At 47.2% G+C, this 18,084-nt stretch overlaps 1 protein-coding gene across 1 annotated transcript in view; it reads right to left on the reverse strand.

The window, feature by feature from the left end:
- LOC144151860 (luciferin 4-monooxygenase-like) overlaps nucleotides 1–18,084 on the reverse strand; it is a 71,260-nt gene that overhangs the window by 11,897 nt on the left and 41,279 nt on the right. The window contains exons 5-7 of the mRNA XM_077683017.1: nucleotides 17,232–17,437; nucleotides 13,991–14,159; nucleotides 12,846–13,121 (exon numbers count right to left, since the gene is read on the reverse strand). Coding sequence (XP_077539143.1) covers nucleotides 12,846–13,121; nucleotides 13,991–14,159; nucleotides 17,232–17,437 — 651 coding nt within the window. The remainder of the gene's footprint in view (nucleotides 1–12,845; nucleotides 13,122–13,990; nucleotides 14,160–17,231; nucleotides 17,438–18,084) is intronic.

Genomic DNA, 18,084 nt, shown 5'->3' on the forward strand with positions numbered 1-18,084 from the left:
TGCGCCTATTCGGCTGTCTAGCGTCGGCGCGTTACGCCCCACAGTCAGTCAGTCAATCAATCAATCAATCAATCAATCAATCAATCAATCAATCAATCAATCAATCAATCAATCAATCAATCAATCAATCAATCAATCAATCAATCGTTCAATCGTTCAATCGTTCAATCAATCGTTCAATCAATAGTTCAATCAATCGTTCAATCAATCGTTCAAGCGTTCAAGCGTTCAAGCGTTCAATCAATCAATCAATCAAGCGTTCAATCAACCAATCAATCAAGCGTTCAATCAATAAATCCATCAAGCGTTCAATCAATCCATCAATCAATCAATCCATCAATCAATCAATCCATCAATCAATCAATCAATCAATCAATCAATCAATCAATCAATCAATCAATCAATCAATCAATCAATGAATCAATCCATCCATCAATCAATCCATCAATCAATAAATCAATCCATCAATCAATAAATCAATCCATCAATCAATCCATCAATCAATCCATCAATCAATAAATCAATCCATCAGTGAGTCAATCAATCCATCAATAAATCAACCAAGAATGCTCTAGCCCTCGTGTCCTGGGCTTAGGTCCCCGCCAACCAAGCAGCTCGATTTCACAGTTAAATAAAATTTTCTCCTCAAGCCCCTCCTCCTGTTCAGTGCACTTCAATTATAATGCATATCTGAATATGGGGAAGATATGACTGTGGGCGGTAAATATACCACCTGGTCTGGACAAACATAGGGTTACTGTATTTTTACGTATACGTGATTAGCATGAGGGCATGCGTGTGGCTGTGCTTGTTCGTGCGTGCGCGTGTGAACATGCGTTTGTGTGTGGCGTGCATGCCCGTGCGTGTCACGTGTGTACCTGGGCGCATGTGTTTATGCGTGCGTATACGTGCGCGTGCGTGTGTGTATGTCAATGCGCGCAGGTTTTTTTTGCGTATGTGCATGTGTGTTATGGCGGAAACATGTCTCGCGGAGTACCTGCAGAAATGATAGAAACCGCCGACCACTAGATCCTATACGTACTGACTTCTCATGAGGACATAAAAGAAAGGAAAAAAAATCCCCGCATTTCCCCGAGGGGAAGAATGTGAAAGTGCGAATGCACGAGTTGAATTTGCGCGGTTCGGTAATGTTCGCGAAAGAGAGCTCACACACACACACACAACTACAAAGAAAGAAAGATGCATTTATTCACAGACACCTATTTGTGTTGTCGTTGTACTTGATTGCTAGAGCGGATCTCAGCTTTGAAATTTCGTGTCATTACTCCTTTAAGCGGTTCCTGGCCAATCCCCCACGTGGGTATGTGCCATGTCAGCGGCCAGGCAGCGCGCGCCCATCTCCCCCCGTTGCCAAGGAAGACGAGGATATTCCTGGCCAATCCCCCACGTGGGTATGTGATGCGGACATCGCCGGTGGACGCAGGTTCAGGGTCGCTTAAGAAGTGCATTGCACTTAAAATGGTTGTGTCATTCCTCAGTCTCTATGATTGTGTTTAAAACCTATAAACATCAGACGACGTTGAATGGCTTGTGGATGAAGCGGTTATGGCGCTAGCTTGAACGGACCATGCTATTGGTATCGCGCTCAATGGCTAACGTTTTGCTCAATCAACCTGAATACTGGTTAGACGCCTGGTATAAAACCAGCAGGTGCCTATACAAACAGTAGGGTATATGGAACTCAACCTGCAGTTGTTCTGCACATAGTGCATGCCGCCACAACATAAAGTGTTGTGATACAATACTTTTGAGCGTTTGGCAAAGTTACAAACAGTGCTTTACCATCTCCTCACAAGCAACTACCGGGAGTCGCAATGCCTGCCAAATCCGACAACACCGAGCCTGGAATTTGCTTTCGTCTTCTATATTCGTTGTTATCGGTTATTAGCAGCTGGCTGTTACCTTTGCTTGAAAGATTTCTCGGTACAGAAGGTGAAGGCATGCTCTAGCTCTTCGCGCTGCGTACAGGACCGGCTTCGCAAGGAATAAAGTAGGGCCGGCAAACTTTCTTCCAGAGTGGTATCAAAAACTGTTTTTTTTAAATTACGCCTTGATCTGGTGTACGCGAATCTAAGGCTTTTATTAAAATAACAATTTGCGCACACGAAACATCTGGGGCGGACAGGCATTAAAAGTCAACCTTGCGCAAACAAACATGAAGGAGAACGAGCCCCACTGCAGGAGACGACAAATTCGAGAACCCCTAAGCTGAACTCACGGAGATGCGCTTCGCAGCGCCGTACGTAGTTACGCTAATCTCGAATACCTTTGGTGCCCTCGGCGCAAAGTCTTCCTGGTGCCGTAAAAAAACCAGTCATGCCCAATATTTACCTCAAGTTTTCCATCCTTATTCGTCGTGCTTGTTTGCTTGTCGTATTCTTTGCGTTTTTGAAACGTCCTCACAGAAAAAATGGTTTCCTTTGCTTGATTTCCTTCTTCATTGTCTTTGTAACCACTTCATGTGTGCTTTTAGCCGAACCGTGCTTCGCTAATTACAAAATTGGCATGTTCAGATTATGTCTGGCGGCCTCAGTGCATGCATGTATCTGACAAACTGAGCCGAAGGGCACAGAGAAATCAATTTGGGCGCTTTTCATTTGTTAAGCCAAGGATTTCCCGTGCTTGTCGTGGAGGCTATCTGTCTCGCGTTCTGTAGTACTCACATTCAAATCCTAATGCAATTAACTTTTTTTTCGACTGCTCTGTTTGCTCTGTCATTATTTTTATAACCATATTTTGATCACACTGACTAAGCGCGGCGCGTTTTTTTCCCTTGAATTTTGCTATAGTTGTATCATGTATCAACTGATTTTTATCAACTGATTTGAAACTGATTTGTAACTATAGTTGTATCAACTATAGTTGTATTATAAAGCCTACGCCCGCATTTGCCAAACTAGCAGTAAGGTTGCATTTCTAGTAAGACGTTTTTCTATGTCTTTCCGGTATACTCTCTACCATTCCTTCTCATTTTGATAGCATGGCCACGTGAGCAGTTCCTCCGCGTAACGGTTCCTTCAGTGGGCGACTATTGTAAGGGCCCTCAAAGTCGAATTACACTGTGTGTGAGGAGTAGAACAAACTGCACAGAGAACCGTGCACTTTACTGTACTTCTTAGAAAACTCTTGCCAGTGCGCCTAAAGGAAAACTATCGCTAGAATGTGCAGCATTTGTGGAAACCGCTTAGCGTCCGGAATAGCTCCTCTAGAGGACCAGTATTTAGAAACAAAATTCAGATACGCCTGTACTCACACGCAAGTGTTAAAGGGCAAAGCAATTGTATGTGAGCATTGATGGGCAAATAGTTAAGTTTCAGTATCATTGTTTATTTGCACAGTTGCCGTGCTAGTAATCATCGTCGTATGCATCAAAGAGGTTGTCCTCCTCTTTGCGGTGAGTGGTGGATGCAAAGTCATCCTCAGCATTGTAGCCTTATACCAGTCAACTGGCGAAGCTTGCAGCAAGTCCAGCCTGGCTTGAACCATAGCGAAGCTTCGGGATTTCTTTATCGTGAGCCCTGAAGGACACATCGCCACCCAGTTCGTCCGCAACATCTTCGTGCGCATAACATGTGGTCGGTTTCTACTTTGGTGATGTATTCTCTTTGCATCATAGTTATTAAAATCTTCAGCGGTAGGCTTCCTATCGAAATTACCACTGCTAACCAGCTTCCACTTCAGAGCTGCACTCATTTTGCCCTGCATTACAATGTTTTACTTCCCAAAGCTCAAACTATTTATGGTGAATGTAGAGACAACGAAGAGACCGACACCCGCGTTACCTGTTCGAGCACCTCCTGGTTCTCGTCTTTCTTTTTTGCGTGCTCACACGCATAACCCCGCTGCCCGCCCTCTTCGTCCTCTTCTCTGGTTGAGCTGCGAAGCGCGTGGCGCATCCCGCCACTGCTTTCTCGCGGGAAACTCAACCTCCTCCCGGGGCCGCGGAGTGGTCGTCCGCCTCCAAGGGGTATAACCGCTGAGCAGTCCGCCGTACTTGTTGGCCGTTCGGGAAGGTGACTGTAAAGTATCTGTCGATGCCGTTCCTACCAGTAAACGCCTCAACCACTCTGCCGAGGTTCTATTGCAGTACAGGCACGTTGTCGTCCTTGACGATCCCAAGTCGCCAACACGTAGTCGGGATGATGACGAAGGCGGGCAGTGATGAACGGAGCGTAGAAAAAGCAAATATTCTTCCTTTCAACGCTTATATAGTCGGCGCAAAAGCTGACCTCTGCGCTTCGTCCTTCGTCGCAAGTCATCCGCGGCGGAGCTAGGCAAACAGCCAGCAGTTCGTGGTGGGTAGTCCCACAGTGCGATTGACCGTTAAAAAGTGCGATGGCGTGAGCGCAACTGCATCATCGCAATCCTTGCACAGTTGTGTTAAAGGGCGGCAGTTGACAATCGCTGCTACCTCGGCCAGTAGAGTGATCAGCTCTTCGTAACTCAGGCTGCTTTGTCCAATGCAGCGCTTCAACGCATCCCTGACTGTCCGGATGATGCGCTCCCAGAAGCCACCCCACCACGGAGCTCATTAAGCGATGAATTTTTAGTTGATGCGGCGAGAACTTGTGTGGTCCTGGACGGTGTCCGTGAGCAGCGAGCGCAACTGTTTCGAACAGCTGCGTAATGCCTTGGCGTAATCAGAATAGGCTGTAGGCGGGATGCCCGTCTGCACGTAAAACGACGAAAGGCGAGGATCAATACTCGTGCCGTCATGTCTGTAGTTAGTTCTAAATGAACTGCTTGCGTCACTGCACAGGAAAAAAAACGGTGATGTTAAGCTTCACAGACTGGTGCGTAGAGCGGCAGTAAAGGGGTCCGCAGAAGGTTACTCCCAAGACGTCGAACGGTGATGTCCCTGCTAAGCGGCCTTTCGGTAATGGTGTCACCGGGGCAGACGCGCGGAGTAAACGTCGACGGCGACACGTAAGCACGACGGTAGCACCTTCCTGACGGTTCGCCTTCCTTTTAAGATCCAAAACCTTGGCCGAAGGTCCAGAAGCGTAACTTGAACTCCGGCGTGCAGAAGACGGACATGTGTCGCGGCTACCAAGAGTCGCGTAAAGACGTGGTCATTGCCAAGAAGATTGGATGCTTATCTTCTTCTGACCCGTCAAGTTCCTGTAAGCAGGCTCCAACTTTAAGCAAGCCATCCAGGCCAACATCTGGCCGTAGGGTCAGAACGCTAGCGCATGATGGCTGCGGCTGGCCAGCCTTGCATGCTGCGATCTTGGATGGGAAGGCGGTTTTCTGAACCAGCTGGAGCCAATACCGCTCCGTCTGATTTAGTTCAAGTGACATCAGTGGCCCAAAAAAGGTTAGTTGCCTTCCGGTAGCGTTGCAAACAAACCTCAAAATTCAGGCGGTTACTTTGAGGAGTTTAGAGAGCGGGCCGTAGTTTTTGAAGTCCAGCAGTGGTGTGGGTCGACGTGCAGATTGCTGCGAGATTGCGGTTGGGCACACGGACGCAAGTTCGGTGGTCAGTTCAATTACTGTTATCGCAGCGCAAGAGGTCGAAGGCAAGATGTCGAAGAGGTCGAAGGTCTGGTTCCGCCAACCACAGAGGTCCAGTCCACCACGTCGGTTTTTGTGTTAGAACTACTGCTGGTACTGCGCGCGTCAAAAGGTCCACCGCGTTGTCCGCACTCGATCAGTGCGGCCAGGTGAAGCCTTGAGTCAACTGCTGAATTTCAGAAACACGGTTCCTCACAAAAGTCTCCCAGCGGTTTTCGTCGCCAGCAATTCAATGCAGTGTTATGGTTGAGTCAATCCAAAAATAGGCGACACAGGATGAGAACTCTGGAACTCTGGCATTTTAGGAATGTAGGGCCATAACCTCACCGCTGGAAGGCATGCGAGAAGTTCTAAACGCGGTAGAGAAACCGTCTTCAGGGGTGCAATGCGTGTCTTGCTCATAAGTAGCCGAACGGTAAAGCTGCCATCGACTACGGGTTGACGTACGAACACTGCGACTCCCTGAGCATGAGGGCTGGCTTCAGCGAACAAATGTATCGTCGCACTGTCATGACCTTGCGGTGCCAGTAACAAGCAACGTTGAAAGCGGAGGGCAGATAGGACCGGGAGCTCTGATACCCAGTCCGTCCACAATTCCTCGATGCCTTGTGAGAGAGACTCGTCCCAAGCGATCCCTGTCGCCAGAGCCGTTGGAACAGCAGTCTAGCTCTCACGTGAAACGAAGCGATGAAGCCCAACGGATCGAAGAGCCTGGCGAAGGCTTGCAAAATGGTTCGCTTCGTCGGTGGTTGGGTTGAAAGGTACGACAAAACGCATTGCGTGGTGATGACGATATCATCTCATGAGCAGTCCCATAGGAAACCAAGTACTTTGAATTTGGAGCTCTGCTCAGTAACGTTCTCAAGTGAGAGCCCGTCGTTGAAGAATTGGGTGAAGAGCAAGGGTGAATTTGAACACCCTTTTGTAAGCTCCATTCCTGCATCCGTAATAACGGCATTTGCTTCCCTGCAAATCTCTAATGCCTCCTCTTCCGAAGACGCGCCAATGACTAAGTCGTCCACGTCGAATGGCCATTATAGGCGAGCTTCAATGTCCGGGTGTGTTGTCTTCCACGGTTCGAGGTGGTGCTGAAGAGTCCCTGACAGCAAGAACGAGCTAGACAACGCTCCGAAAGAAACCCTGGTCATGCGCCATTCGACGATTGTCGGGGTGGTACGGTCACAGGTCAGTAATCAGTTAATCCATAGGAAACGGAGAGCGTCTCTGTCTTCCGGTTGAATGCTTATCTGGAAGAAGGCCTTCCGTAAATCCGCGGTATGAACGATGGGTCTGCAGCTAAACTGGAGAAGCTGTAGGAGATCACGAGCAACTTTGATGCCTTATCAAGCGTTTCATTTAAAAGCGGTTTCCTGTACTCATGCGATCATACATCAAACACGGCGCGTACCTTGGTAGTAACGGCTTCGCGTCTGACTACCGCATGTGGAGGTAGGTAGTAGACAGTCTGTCAGGTGGTTTCAGAAGGCACTGCTCTCAGCATGGCCTTCCTTGAAGTACTCGCTGATGGCGGTGTCGTACTCCTGCAGCAGTTCTGGCTGATGCTCAAACCACTGAAGCTGCCTTTCTAGCCTGCATTCGGCTACAGTTCGGTTCGTGGATGACGTGAGCCCAGGTGTTTTGATCATGAGTGGTACTAAGTAGCGACCTGCACTGTTGTGTACTGCGCTATGAAACTGTATGAGCTCTGGCTGTTTGTTGACGTATGTGTCGCTTATTGGCGGTGAGCGCGAACACAGGCGGCGCTGCGAAGCGCGCCTCCGTGACGTCAGCTTAGGGATTCTCGCATTTGTCGTCTGCTTCACTCAGGCTCGCTTCGCTCTCCCTGCTGTTTCTTTGCTCTCGGTCAACTTCTGATGCTTGTCCGCACCAGAATTGGCGTGTGGGTAACTTTTTATCATAATAGTAGGCTTAAAATCGCATACACTAGCTCATGGTGTCAATTAAAGCATAATTTTGGATACCGCTACGGGAGAAACATTGCCGGCGCCACCCCATTCCTTGCGAAGCCGTTCCTGTGCGGAGCGCGAAGAGTCGGAGCTAGGCGTCAGCTTCTCATGTAAGCATTCGAACAAAAGGAACAGTCAGCTGCTAATAACCGACAACGGCGAAAATGGAAGACCAAAACAAATTCTAGGCCTTCAGGGCTGTCGGCTTTGGCAGAAGGCATCACGATTCCCGGTAATCATATGTAAGGTAAAACAGTTTTTGCAACCTTGCCGAACGCTCGAACGCGTTTTGTCACATCACTTTACATTGCCAAGGCATGAAAGTTTGCCGACATGCACTATAGACTGCAAAAACTGTAGGTTGAGTTCCAGATAACCCAGTGTGTATATACGCGCGTGCTGATTCTATACCAGGCATCTAACCAGTATATGGAGGTTTATTGAGCAAAACGAGTCACGTCTTCGTTAAATTTATAGTAACACATATATGTTTGTTGAGACCTGGATGGATATTTCGGAACATTTTGCACAGCCATATCTTCCCGATATCCGGATATGCGTTATAGGAAAACTGCACTCAAGAGGAGGAGGACAAGTAAGGGGAGGAGGGGAAAACTTTGTTTAACAATTAAATCGATCTGGTTAGTGGGCCGGGTCCTCAGTCCAGGACAAGAGAGTAAAAGTAATTTTCTTCAAATCATAGAACACTATCCCGAGTAGAATAGGATTTGTTCTTCGCGCCTGGAAGGGTTGAAAAGCAATAAAGAGCTACTTGGAATTCTTCTTCGGTTTCGAGTCTTTTGATATATGCAGGTATACTATTTATTACGTTAGTTAGCGAGTATATCATGCCTTCAGCACTGTAATCATGTCATCATTGTTCGAGTTGAGAGTCAGTTCGTTATGATAACGATATAATTACGATAGAAATTCGGAGCACAAAAGCCGCCTTCGAGTACTGTGGACCACGTTGTTTAGGGCGCGATCGCGGTGGCGTAGCACAAACCTTCTCATTGTATTTGCATGTGAATAAACAAAGCACGCTGCGGATATGCACCTTCTTGCCCGCAGCCGTAATGAAAGCCAATTTGTGAAGAAGGGAATGTATGCCATATAAAATGAAGGAAATATCCACACGTCCTTTGTGAGGCTCCCAAACATCCCGAAACCTCCTAATAAGAAGTTGGTGAAGGCGCAGAAAAATTAATGCGTTGGGCAGAAAAAAAAGCAAGAAACATTAATCCGATACAAGAACAACGAAAGAAACAGAAGAAAGCCTCTTTATTTCCTGCTGTGCGATGAGCATGGAGAGGCCGCTGCTTGGTACGTAGTATTAGACTGTTGAGTCTTCATAGGAGCATCTCAAAAATACTGCAGGGAAGCCTACGCATTTTGAATACTTATCGAGAAGCTCTGATCGCTGATTCTCGCGAATAAGCAAGAAAGGACGAGTTACACACGATCTTCTGACCGATACTCTGAAGAAAGTTGTTCTCTATCTCTTCGTGTGTTGCAAACTTGTGGGGGATACAACTTCAAATTATTCAGATGCGTCAGAAGCTGGCAAAATAACTGAGTCGCTAGAAACAGGCTTTTTAACGCACAACAACAACGAAGCGGGCGATTCCTAGCCCAGGCACTGTTGCCCCTCACAAGCGGAGTGTAGCAGACGACAGCGGCACGAATCCCTAAGCCGACGTCAGAGCCAGGGGGCGCCACTCAAAGATCTCACCGCCAATACCGATGGCGTCCAACCGCCACATTTCCGACGAGTTTTCCGGTCGGAACTCCATGCGCCAATCGTCAGTACAAACCAGGAACAATGCAGTTGCACTGGTCTTAGGTGGTGTCAGACGATGGCAGACATCAGTGTAGGTTCCTTGAACGACCCAGCCGAATATTGTTTCCACGGCGCCAAGAGGTTCGGTGAAGCGCTCGACACTTCCGGTTGCAATCCTCCAGTAATTGTCAGAGCCGATCAACACGCTTATAGCGGAGTCCTGAGGTTTATCGTCTTGTGGCTCTTCAGCCAATGGTAAATTCCGGTCAGACAGCATTGCAATAACAGTGCTCCCTATGGCCGGGCTCCTTCCTGTACAGACCTCTGGCATTTCCAGAGCCTGGAGGGTCAGTTCATTTGATTTAAAGCGGCCACAGAGAGGTATGTTTACCCTTCGGCATTTGTACTGCACTTGCCGAATGTGAACACTGCCAAATCCTCAGTTCCAGTGCTGGATAGAGACAGTTGCTGCGACACGTCTTGACGGACGAAGGACCGTTGGCTTCCGGTATCAAGCAGTATCCAGCAGTATCCATACCGGTACGTGGTCGCGGTTTCCCGACGCCCACACCGTGGCGGTTTGGAGAAACACGGGTGACGAGGACGTGCTGCTTGCAGTAGCTGTTGTCATCCGCCTTCCTCGTTGTGTTTCCACCTCTCGGGTATCAGCTCCGATAGGAGTAGGTGGTCGTGGAGTGCCCCTTGCTGCTCATCCCCAAATGCCGCACAGTGTAGAAATATGGCGCCCCGAGCAGTGATCGCACCTGAGCCATGCTGCGGCTCGGAAATTACGGGCAGTATGGCCCTCCTTCCCACACCTGAAACAGCAATGATTTATGGACAGCCATCGGCGCTTTCCCTCCGCTGATAGTGTGGCCTGGCACCTGCGCGTCGCGTGTCCTGGAACGTCGCAGAGGGAGCACTTAGTCTGCGCAGCCATGGACGGATCGGTACCTGGCAATGCGGACCGTGCTGCCAGTGCTAGCGCGGATGGTATTCGATGCGGTGTCACGTTGCGGCTAGCTGGCAACTTTCTAGAAGTGGGTTTTTCGCGTGACACTCGACTCTCCTCTCTGCTGTCAATCTCCACATGCAGGAAGTTCAGGATGCCCTTAACTTGGTGTTTTCGTGAGTCCGCTGCAGCGACCGCTCCGGCCGTGTCGATCTTTGTGCGTTTGCTGTACAGGACTGCCAGATCCTCTGGCAATGAGCGCATCAGCACCCGGTGCAGAACAACCGCGTAATATACAGACGGCATGCCAAGGCTATCCAAACAGCCAGTCGATGAGGAGATCTATTCGGTCATAGCCTTCGGAGAGCTCCTTGACAGCAATCTTATAATTTGCGTCAGGCAGGCGTATACCTTCGATTGACCGCTTTGCAGCGCCGGCCAGGTAAGTCTTCAAATACTGGAACTTTTCAACGTCGGTGAGATCGGTATGAGCATGTATGGTGGCCTCATAGTGCTCCCAAAAGCCCTGCCATTCACGGCTCTCACAAGCAAAGACGGGTATTTGAAGCTTTGGCAAATTTAAATGAAGACCCGGTGCTCGTGGCCTAACGTGAGCGGCGGCATTTTTGCTGATGAGCTCAGTGTGAGCAGCTCCGATGGTATTGCTGGACTCGTTGATAGTCCCCGCAAGCCTCTCTAGCTGGCCTTCAGTGACAGAAGCACCAGCCTTCGCGCGCGCGTTCATGGCGAACCGAAGCCTGCTTATCGCGTTGCCGATCTTCCCACGGTAATCTATGGCACCCGCGACTTCTTCATCAAACGCCTGACCGTCAAGGGAGTCGGCGATCTGGCTGTCCATCTCAGCGAGAGCAAACTCTTTAGAGCGAAGCCCGTCGATAATTTCCTGGAGGTCGCCCAATGACGGTTGAGTGCCCTCCCGCAGGATATCGCTGGCTACGAATAAAAGTCGGGTGGTAGAACCGCGAAAGATGCCTTGCTGCCTGCACAGATTTTCCATTCTCGGTAACGTATCGGTGCGAGGGATTCCGGCCGTCTCCCAGCTTTTACGGGAACGGAAATGTAGAGACAGCGAAAAGATCGACACCCGCGTTACCTGTTCGAACACCTCCTGGTTCTCGTCTTTTTTTTTTGCGTGCTCACGCGCTTAACCCCGCTGCCCGCCCTCTTCGTCCTGTTCTCTGGTTGAGCTGCGAGGCGCATGGCGCATCCCGCTAGTGCTTTATCGCGGGGAATTTTAAACAGTAAACAAGCTGTGCATTTTTCTGATGCTTACAAATGGAACTGTTTGACTCACTTGACTAGAAATGCTTCAAATATTTATTCCTTCAAGAATAGCTTACGTGCTCACCTTCAGTTCATTTGAGTTAATTTTGTTTGCTTTTATTACATGTTTTGTTTGCTTTTTTATTACAAATGTGCAATCTCAGTTTTGTAATGTCTTTTTTCTCTGTTTCAAAATGTGACTGTAACCACTGTTTGTTAAAACATTTTCTTGTTGATGCTTGTATTATAGGAGGTCCCCCTGCATTCTTTGACCTCGGGACCTCCTCCTGTATATACCCATTGTATGTTGTTTCTTCGTAATGAATAAAGCACCATCGAACAGAACCGACTTGTACAAGATTAAAATTGTTTATTTAGATGTTATGTCATTGCATTGTAGTGTGCTAGTCGAAGTCAACGTCATATGCATCGATATAGTTGCGTTCTTCTTGCCAATATAAAACTTCATGACAGCGCTGAAGCTTTCTTTCTTGGTAAAGCCACTGCGTAAGCCGGGGACTCGGTGGTCGCCGCGAGGCACGCGCTCCCGAGCTCTCGTCATTTTCACGCCCTTTGTAATTCTCGATAGTTTCTTTTTTGCTAAAGCCACTGCGCGTACCGGGAATGCTCGGCGGTCTCCGCACGGACGCGCTCATGAGCACTGCGCATTTTCTTGCTGTTTTCTCCTGCAACCCCGAACTTACGGCTCGTACAACATCTCCGCTGTTAATAATTTTTGGCGACCGCTATACAAAACTAAAAGTTTTACGTTGACCTTATCTGATATTTTAGATGATTATGCTGCGGGGTGCGGAAGCTGAAATTCATACTGTGCAACCGTGTTCAGCAACCTCTGGCATCTATCTGAAAGACGTGGTAACATCTGCAAGTTATGTTACTAAGTGCCTTGGTGAAGTGCCGCGGCATGCTAAAACCCAAATGTAAATCGTTGCCATATTTTACTCAAACAATCACAATAATAAAAAATGTATCATATAAAACTGTTTATGTACATTGTTAGCTTTGAAATTGCTTATGGTTCTCATATAACATTAGTGCATATTTTATTATATGCAAACTATTTGCACAATACAAAGTGAGGTATTTGTGTTCGTCGTAGACAATAAGCGGCTCAAGTTTACTGGAGAGCGCAACAAAACCTTTTAGTTTTCGGAAACTGCGTTCTTGGGAACACACTGTTAAGTTGTTCCTTCCTCTTCTCCCGATTGCCCACGCCATTCTCACGCGAGCCGAGCATGCAGAAGTGATTTATAGAATGCCGCTTCTTTGCATAGGTGCAGATCCTACAAACAGAGCCAAAACTCACCTTTAGCTCCACCATCGGTGCAGGAAAACCAACGCCTTTAGGTTTCAGCTCGCCGTAGGGTGTCGCGCAGACGGCGCTGCAAGATTCGGCCAACGAATAAACATTACGCATGGAGCGCAGGCCATCGAAGGCAGCCCCGATCTGCTCGGCGAACGCTTCGGTGAGCACTGTTCCAGCCACGCTGATCTTCCTCACAGAGGGCAGCTTTTTCCCCTTGCGCATCATGTCCGCAACATAGTAATACAGCCGTGTAGGGACGGTGCCCAAAATTGTTATCTGGTAGAAAAAACGGTAAACCGGAATATTTTTAAAGTATATTTTGTCGGGGTTTGCAAAATTTCCCGTTTACGAGAAAGATAGCAAACATTTCTTTGGGTACCACAGAAATTGCTGCGTGGCAGCTTCATAATGTATGCGCAGAGTACAGAATCACCTACAACGCAGCGTTCGCATCGACGGGAAGCGTGGGACAACCTCCACAGCGATTCCGTGAGAATATAAGCTCATGGAAGTTGTGATGTTCGCTCAGCAGGAGTGTCGACGTTCACGAGGAGCCACTTCGGCTAACTGTTGCAAGCACTTGCTTGAAAATGTTTGCCGTGAAATATTACCTTTCTACATTAATGCAATCTTCGGGGAGTAACTTGGCACACCACCTTGAAACTTTACTTCCATCGAAAATTATATGAGAAGACCACCGCACAGTGTGCTGTCTTGATTTTTTTGCCCCCAATTCTTGATTTTTGTGCCCCACTTGATTTTTTTGCCCCCAATTCTCACAATAATGACGCTGTAACAAAGAAGCTATGTCATAGAATTGTCAAGGCTAGCGCCGCATGTAAGCTCTTCCCATCGGCACTTTCTCCTTTGCTTGTGCGAACGCTTCAAACTCCATATACATGCGGGATGTTTTATGCCAAACTATGGTTTGTCATAGTGTTTTAGCTTTAAAAAAGTGTCATCACTAAAAGCGACGTTTTCTATACAGCGTTGTTTGAGGTTTTGTATTGCTAAAAATTGTTGTTAGATGAGTAACCTTTTAGATACATGAAAGACACGTTTGCTAGTATGGCCCGTGGTAGCAAGGTAATGGAGTGCAGCGCATGACCCGGCCCCGACACAGATGCAGGGTACGAGATACTCACTTGATACTTGTTGACGATGTGGACAAATTCATCCGGTGACAACCCGGGGTGAACAACTACAGCTGTCGATCCAGCGCATGCCGCCGCGGGTATGGCCATAAACCCAGATGGATACGTTAATGGGTACCACGCAAGCAGGACATCACCGGGTTCGTTATTCGTGAGCGATCTAAAAATGTAATTGAATTGGACATGATTAATGTGCTGTTTTTTTTTTCAGCGTCAAACTTTCGTTCTGCGCACTATATTTACCCACAATATGAAACATCTTTGAATAACATCCTGCTTTACAAGCTCAAATGCAATCAACGCTATGGCAAAGAATTTTGAGCCCTCGCACTTGCGAAAATATTGTGTTGTATTTTTAAACCTCGTCGTACTTGTGATTTCAATTGCACATTTTTCAAAACAGCTGGGCTTCAATTTTTCGCCACGACAGCTTGTGGCGTAGCTTTCTTTGAAGTTAGCTTTGTAACGACTTGCCTTGCGAGCTACAAAGCTATCTTTGCAGATTTCTCTCGCTATTCATGAAAATTGAAATGTTACACATTACACATGCTTTTTTAATCCGAAGTTATTTATATGCCAGTACCAGCGAGCACGACATTATGCCTTTGTCAGCGTAAACTAGTTTTCTGTGTTTTCAGACCTCCACGCTTTCAGTGCTAATTAGGGAAAGCTACATTTGTTCTACGAAATTTCTTCCGGTTCAATTTGCATCTTTCGTTGAAGGGCCTTCAGTGCTCATTGCGAATTTAGGAGGTGACAACACCTGTTGTCTGAACACCGAAATAACTGAAAGACGGCCCACGGCGAAATATTTATCTGTTTCAATATGTATAAAAAGAACCCCAAGTATTACGCCTGCATCCTTTTCAATAACCTGGAAATAAAGTCGGAGGAGGAATAAATAATAGAGCAGTCAATGCGATTTTGTTACGACAAGCTGGGGGACCGTCTTAGTCCAGGATACCCTGGGTCTTGGCGGCCTGTCTCACCTGGTCTACCAGATGTTGTTGGTGATCCGGGTTGAAGCTGGTCATTCGACTCTCCCACTTACCACGGATGAAACTAATTTTCTTATACCTCTGACCTCGTAGTGAGACTCTATGGTTCCCCACCTAATAACATCCGGAAATAGTTTAGAGCTAAAGAACAGAAACAGAAGCTACGCTTTGTCAATTAGGCGAAATACACTCAGCAAATGTTCAAAAGTAACAGTTGGGTGTCATAAGACTAAAATTGTTCCCGGCGCTTACCGATATAGAAAATATAAATATTGCCCTTTATAACCGGGTGGCGCTGCTTAGGCAAATGACTACAAACCTTGCTTAATTTTCCCGTCAAATACCACCCAGAAAGGCTGCGACCAAACCATGCCTCCATCGCACGTCGACTTCCTCATATGTTGCGCCAATAGTTTTCCTCAAAAGAACCTCTACTTTTGCGTTCTACATCTTCCAAGCAGTGCAAAGAAGCAGCAGGGGCAGGATATTGTACACAAAATTCCAAGCGGGATCGGTCCATCAAACGCATGTCACAAGTTTGAATGGAATTGAAGGGTTCAATGGAAGTTTTTGTTCGTCTTCGACAGAATTGCTTGCCTCACGAAAAAGGTCTTTTGACTGCTCTCATTCCATTATAGAATGGCAGGTTGTAATCAACCTTCGTGTAATTAGGGATCGTATTCTCATAACCTCTGAAATAAATGTGACATACAAATAGTTCCGTGCACGTTGAACTAATAGTACGAAAATTGAGAAAAACCCAGAGATTTCCTCTTTTGCTGATGTTAGAATATTTTGCTTTTGAGTAATATTTTAGCACTCACACCCTCAGAACGAACATAGAATATTTTGCAAGTACCTGCGTCACTCATATAGCTAACGATAATAAGGAACGTCTTTGAATCACATTTGTACCTGAAAACCACATTTGGTTTTGTAGGATTGCTTTATGGTACTGTCCACTGCTCCCATATGGAGGCATCAATAGCGCAAAAGTTTAACACTACGAAAATGTGCGTTCTAAATTGTATTTTATTTGTCGCTTTGAAAATTGCTCGTCTCTGCACACAATGGTGTGCCAGCCAGATTTCTTATGTTAGGTGGTTGGTATTACTTAAGCCCAGTAGGCTGAGAATACTTGCCATACGCATTTGACGTTTCATAAATGCCACCACAAGCTGAGGTCATAAGACAAGCCTATTCATACGGAACTTTAAAAGCCTGGAAAATATAGCCATTCACTTCAATGGCTGACAAAAGACTGTGATACCGTACACTCGCAGAAAACTGGAGCGCAAAAATAAGGTGCCGCCAGCATTCCCTTGTGTGTTTTTCGCGTAGAGTTTCGCTTCTACTCACAGCTTACAAAAACACTCGACGCAAAGTAATTAGAAATATTACTGAGCCGCGTGTTTCTCGACTGCATCCAAAGTTCATGATATTGTCTTTTCCTTTTGGTAAAGCTTGTCCTTTCCTTTGGGTAAAGCGACCTCGCACGAGCCACAAATTGGTGTATCTACACTGAGGTCTTGATGTGGTGAAGCTCTCGGAATTATTTATTTTACACCGCTGTATCTCCTAAACTAACCAATTCTCTTCGCGGTGGCCATGAAGGGCGGACCATGAAGGTCCTACTTGTTTGCTGGTAGCGATGTATATACCCCAATTTTAAATGGTTGTCTTGAAAATCGCACAAAAGGGTAATATTGTTTCGTCCGGGAAGTATTTACATAGACAAGAGCGCAGTCTCTGAAGGCAGAAAAGGTGGTGCGCTGACGGGCACAACAAGGACAGAATCCCGGCATTTTTTTCTCTTCTCCCAGAGGCCTCAGCTTTCGCATCCACTTTCACTTTTTCAGCTCTGCCAATTAGGAGCGAGCGAACTCCTTAATACAGGGAACGTAGAAGAATTGGTGCAGCGTAACACTTTCCGTGTCGCAGACGAAGCCCTCTGGGAAAATCTCTATGCGGTACTAAAGCTGCAGCGTTTAAGGTGCTCCACGTGTACACTTGTGTCGTCTGCGAGGGCCGACCACTAGTTGTGAGGCGTGACCGCACGTAATTAACGTAGCTCAGTTTAACACCAACAAGAGAGCCAGCGCAATGGGCGGGAAGTTTTTCCCACAGGCCACGTTTACGCTGTGAGGCCGAGAGAGAGACTAGATCGCCTAGGGCGCAACAACATTTTCAGTATAAATGGTTTGCAACTGCTACGGAAAATTGAAATCACTCACGCTTGCACGTAGAAGGTTGCGACAACGCTCTGGTGCGTTATCTCTATTCCCTTTGCGTCTCCCGTAGTTCCCGAGGTGTAAAACAAAGCGACGATGGCGTTTTGAGGATCCTCAATGGGTACTTCCCTGAACCCATCTTCACTCTCTTCCACAAAGCCAGAAGTTGAGACGAAGCCAGCGATGTCGTTCCCCGTAACAAATAATTTCTGCGAGAATTGTTTGCATTTTTTCGAAATTTCATTCTTGCGGAATCTTCAGACGACAAAAGAAAACGTGAACTGAAATTACCGTTCTCTGCATACTAAATTTCTGCCGAGCACACCCGACACTATTACCGTAATCAAACGCTGTGCACACGCCAACAAAACGTATACAAAATACTAAATCGTCGACTGTATGGACTACGTGCAATATTGGCACCTCCATCGCCTCCTGTATTTTTACAATGCCAAATGCATCAGCCGGCACTGGCTAACCAAGCCCTCTCCTTCTACTCTAGCCACTCTCCCCCAATCGCTAGCCTTCCCAGCGCTTTTTTCCTGTGACCAGTTCATCTTGGGCGACGCGTGGTGGAAAGCGGCAACGTTAGCAAAAGGGGATCCGCCGCCGGTCTAAGTTTTCTAACGCTAGCGAGAGCATCGTTACTCCGACAACCTCAAACATCGGTTGCCATGGCAACCAGGCACAAGCGGATCTCAAATTTAGTTACAGTAGGGTGCTCCCGGTTCAGCTTGGGGCTCAACCTTGCGACATATGGACACTGCAGGCGTACCATTCACTCCCATTGGAAATCCGGCGATGCGGTAGGCATTGTAAAATACAGGAGGCCATGGCGCCACGAAATTGCAATGGC

This window comes from Haemaphysalis longicornis, unplaced genomic scaffold (assembly GCF_048455015.1).
Source record: "Haemaphysalis longicornis isolate Haplotype H1 unplaced genomic scaffold, Haemaphysalis longicornis Haplotype H1 scaffold_9, whole genome shotgun sequence".
Taxonomy (NCBI): Eukaryota; Metazoa; Arthropoda; class Arachnida; order Ixodida; family Ixodidae; genus Haemaphysalis; species Haemaphysalis longicornis.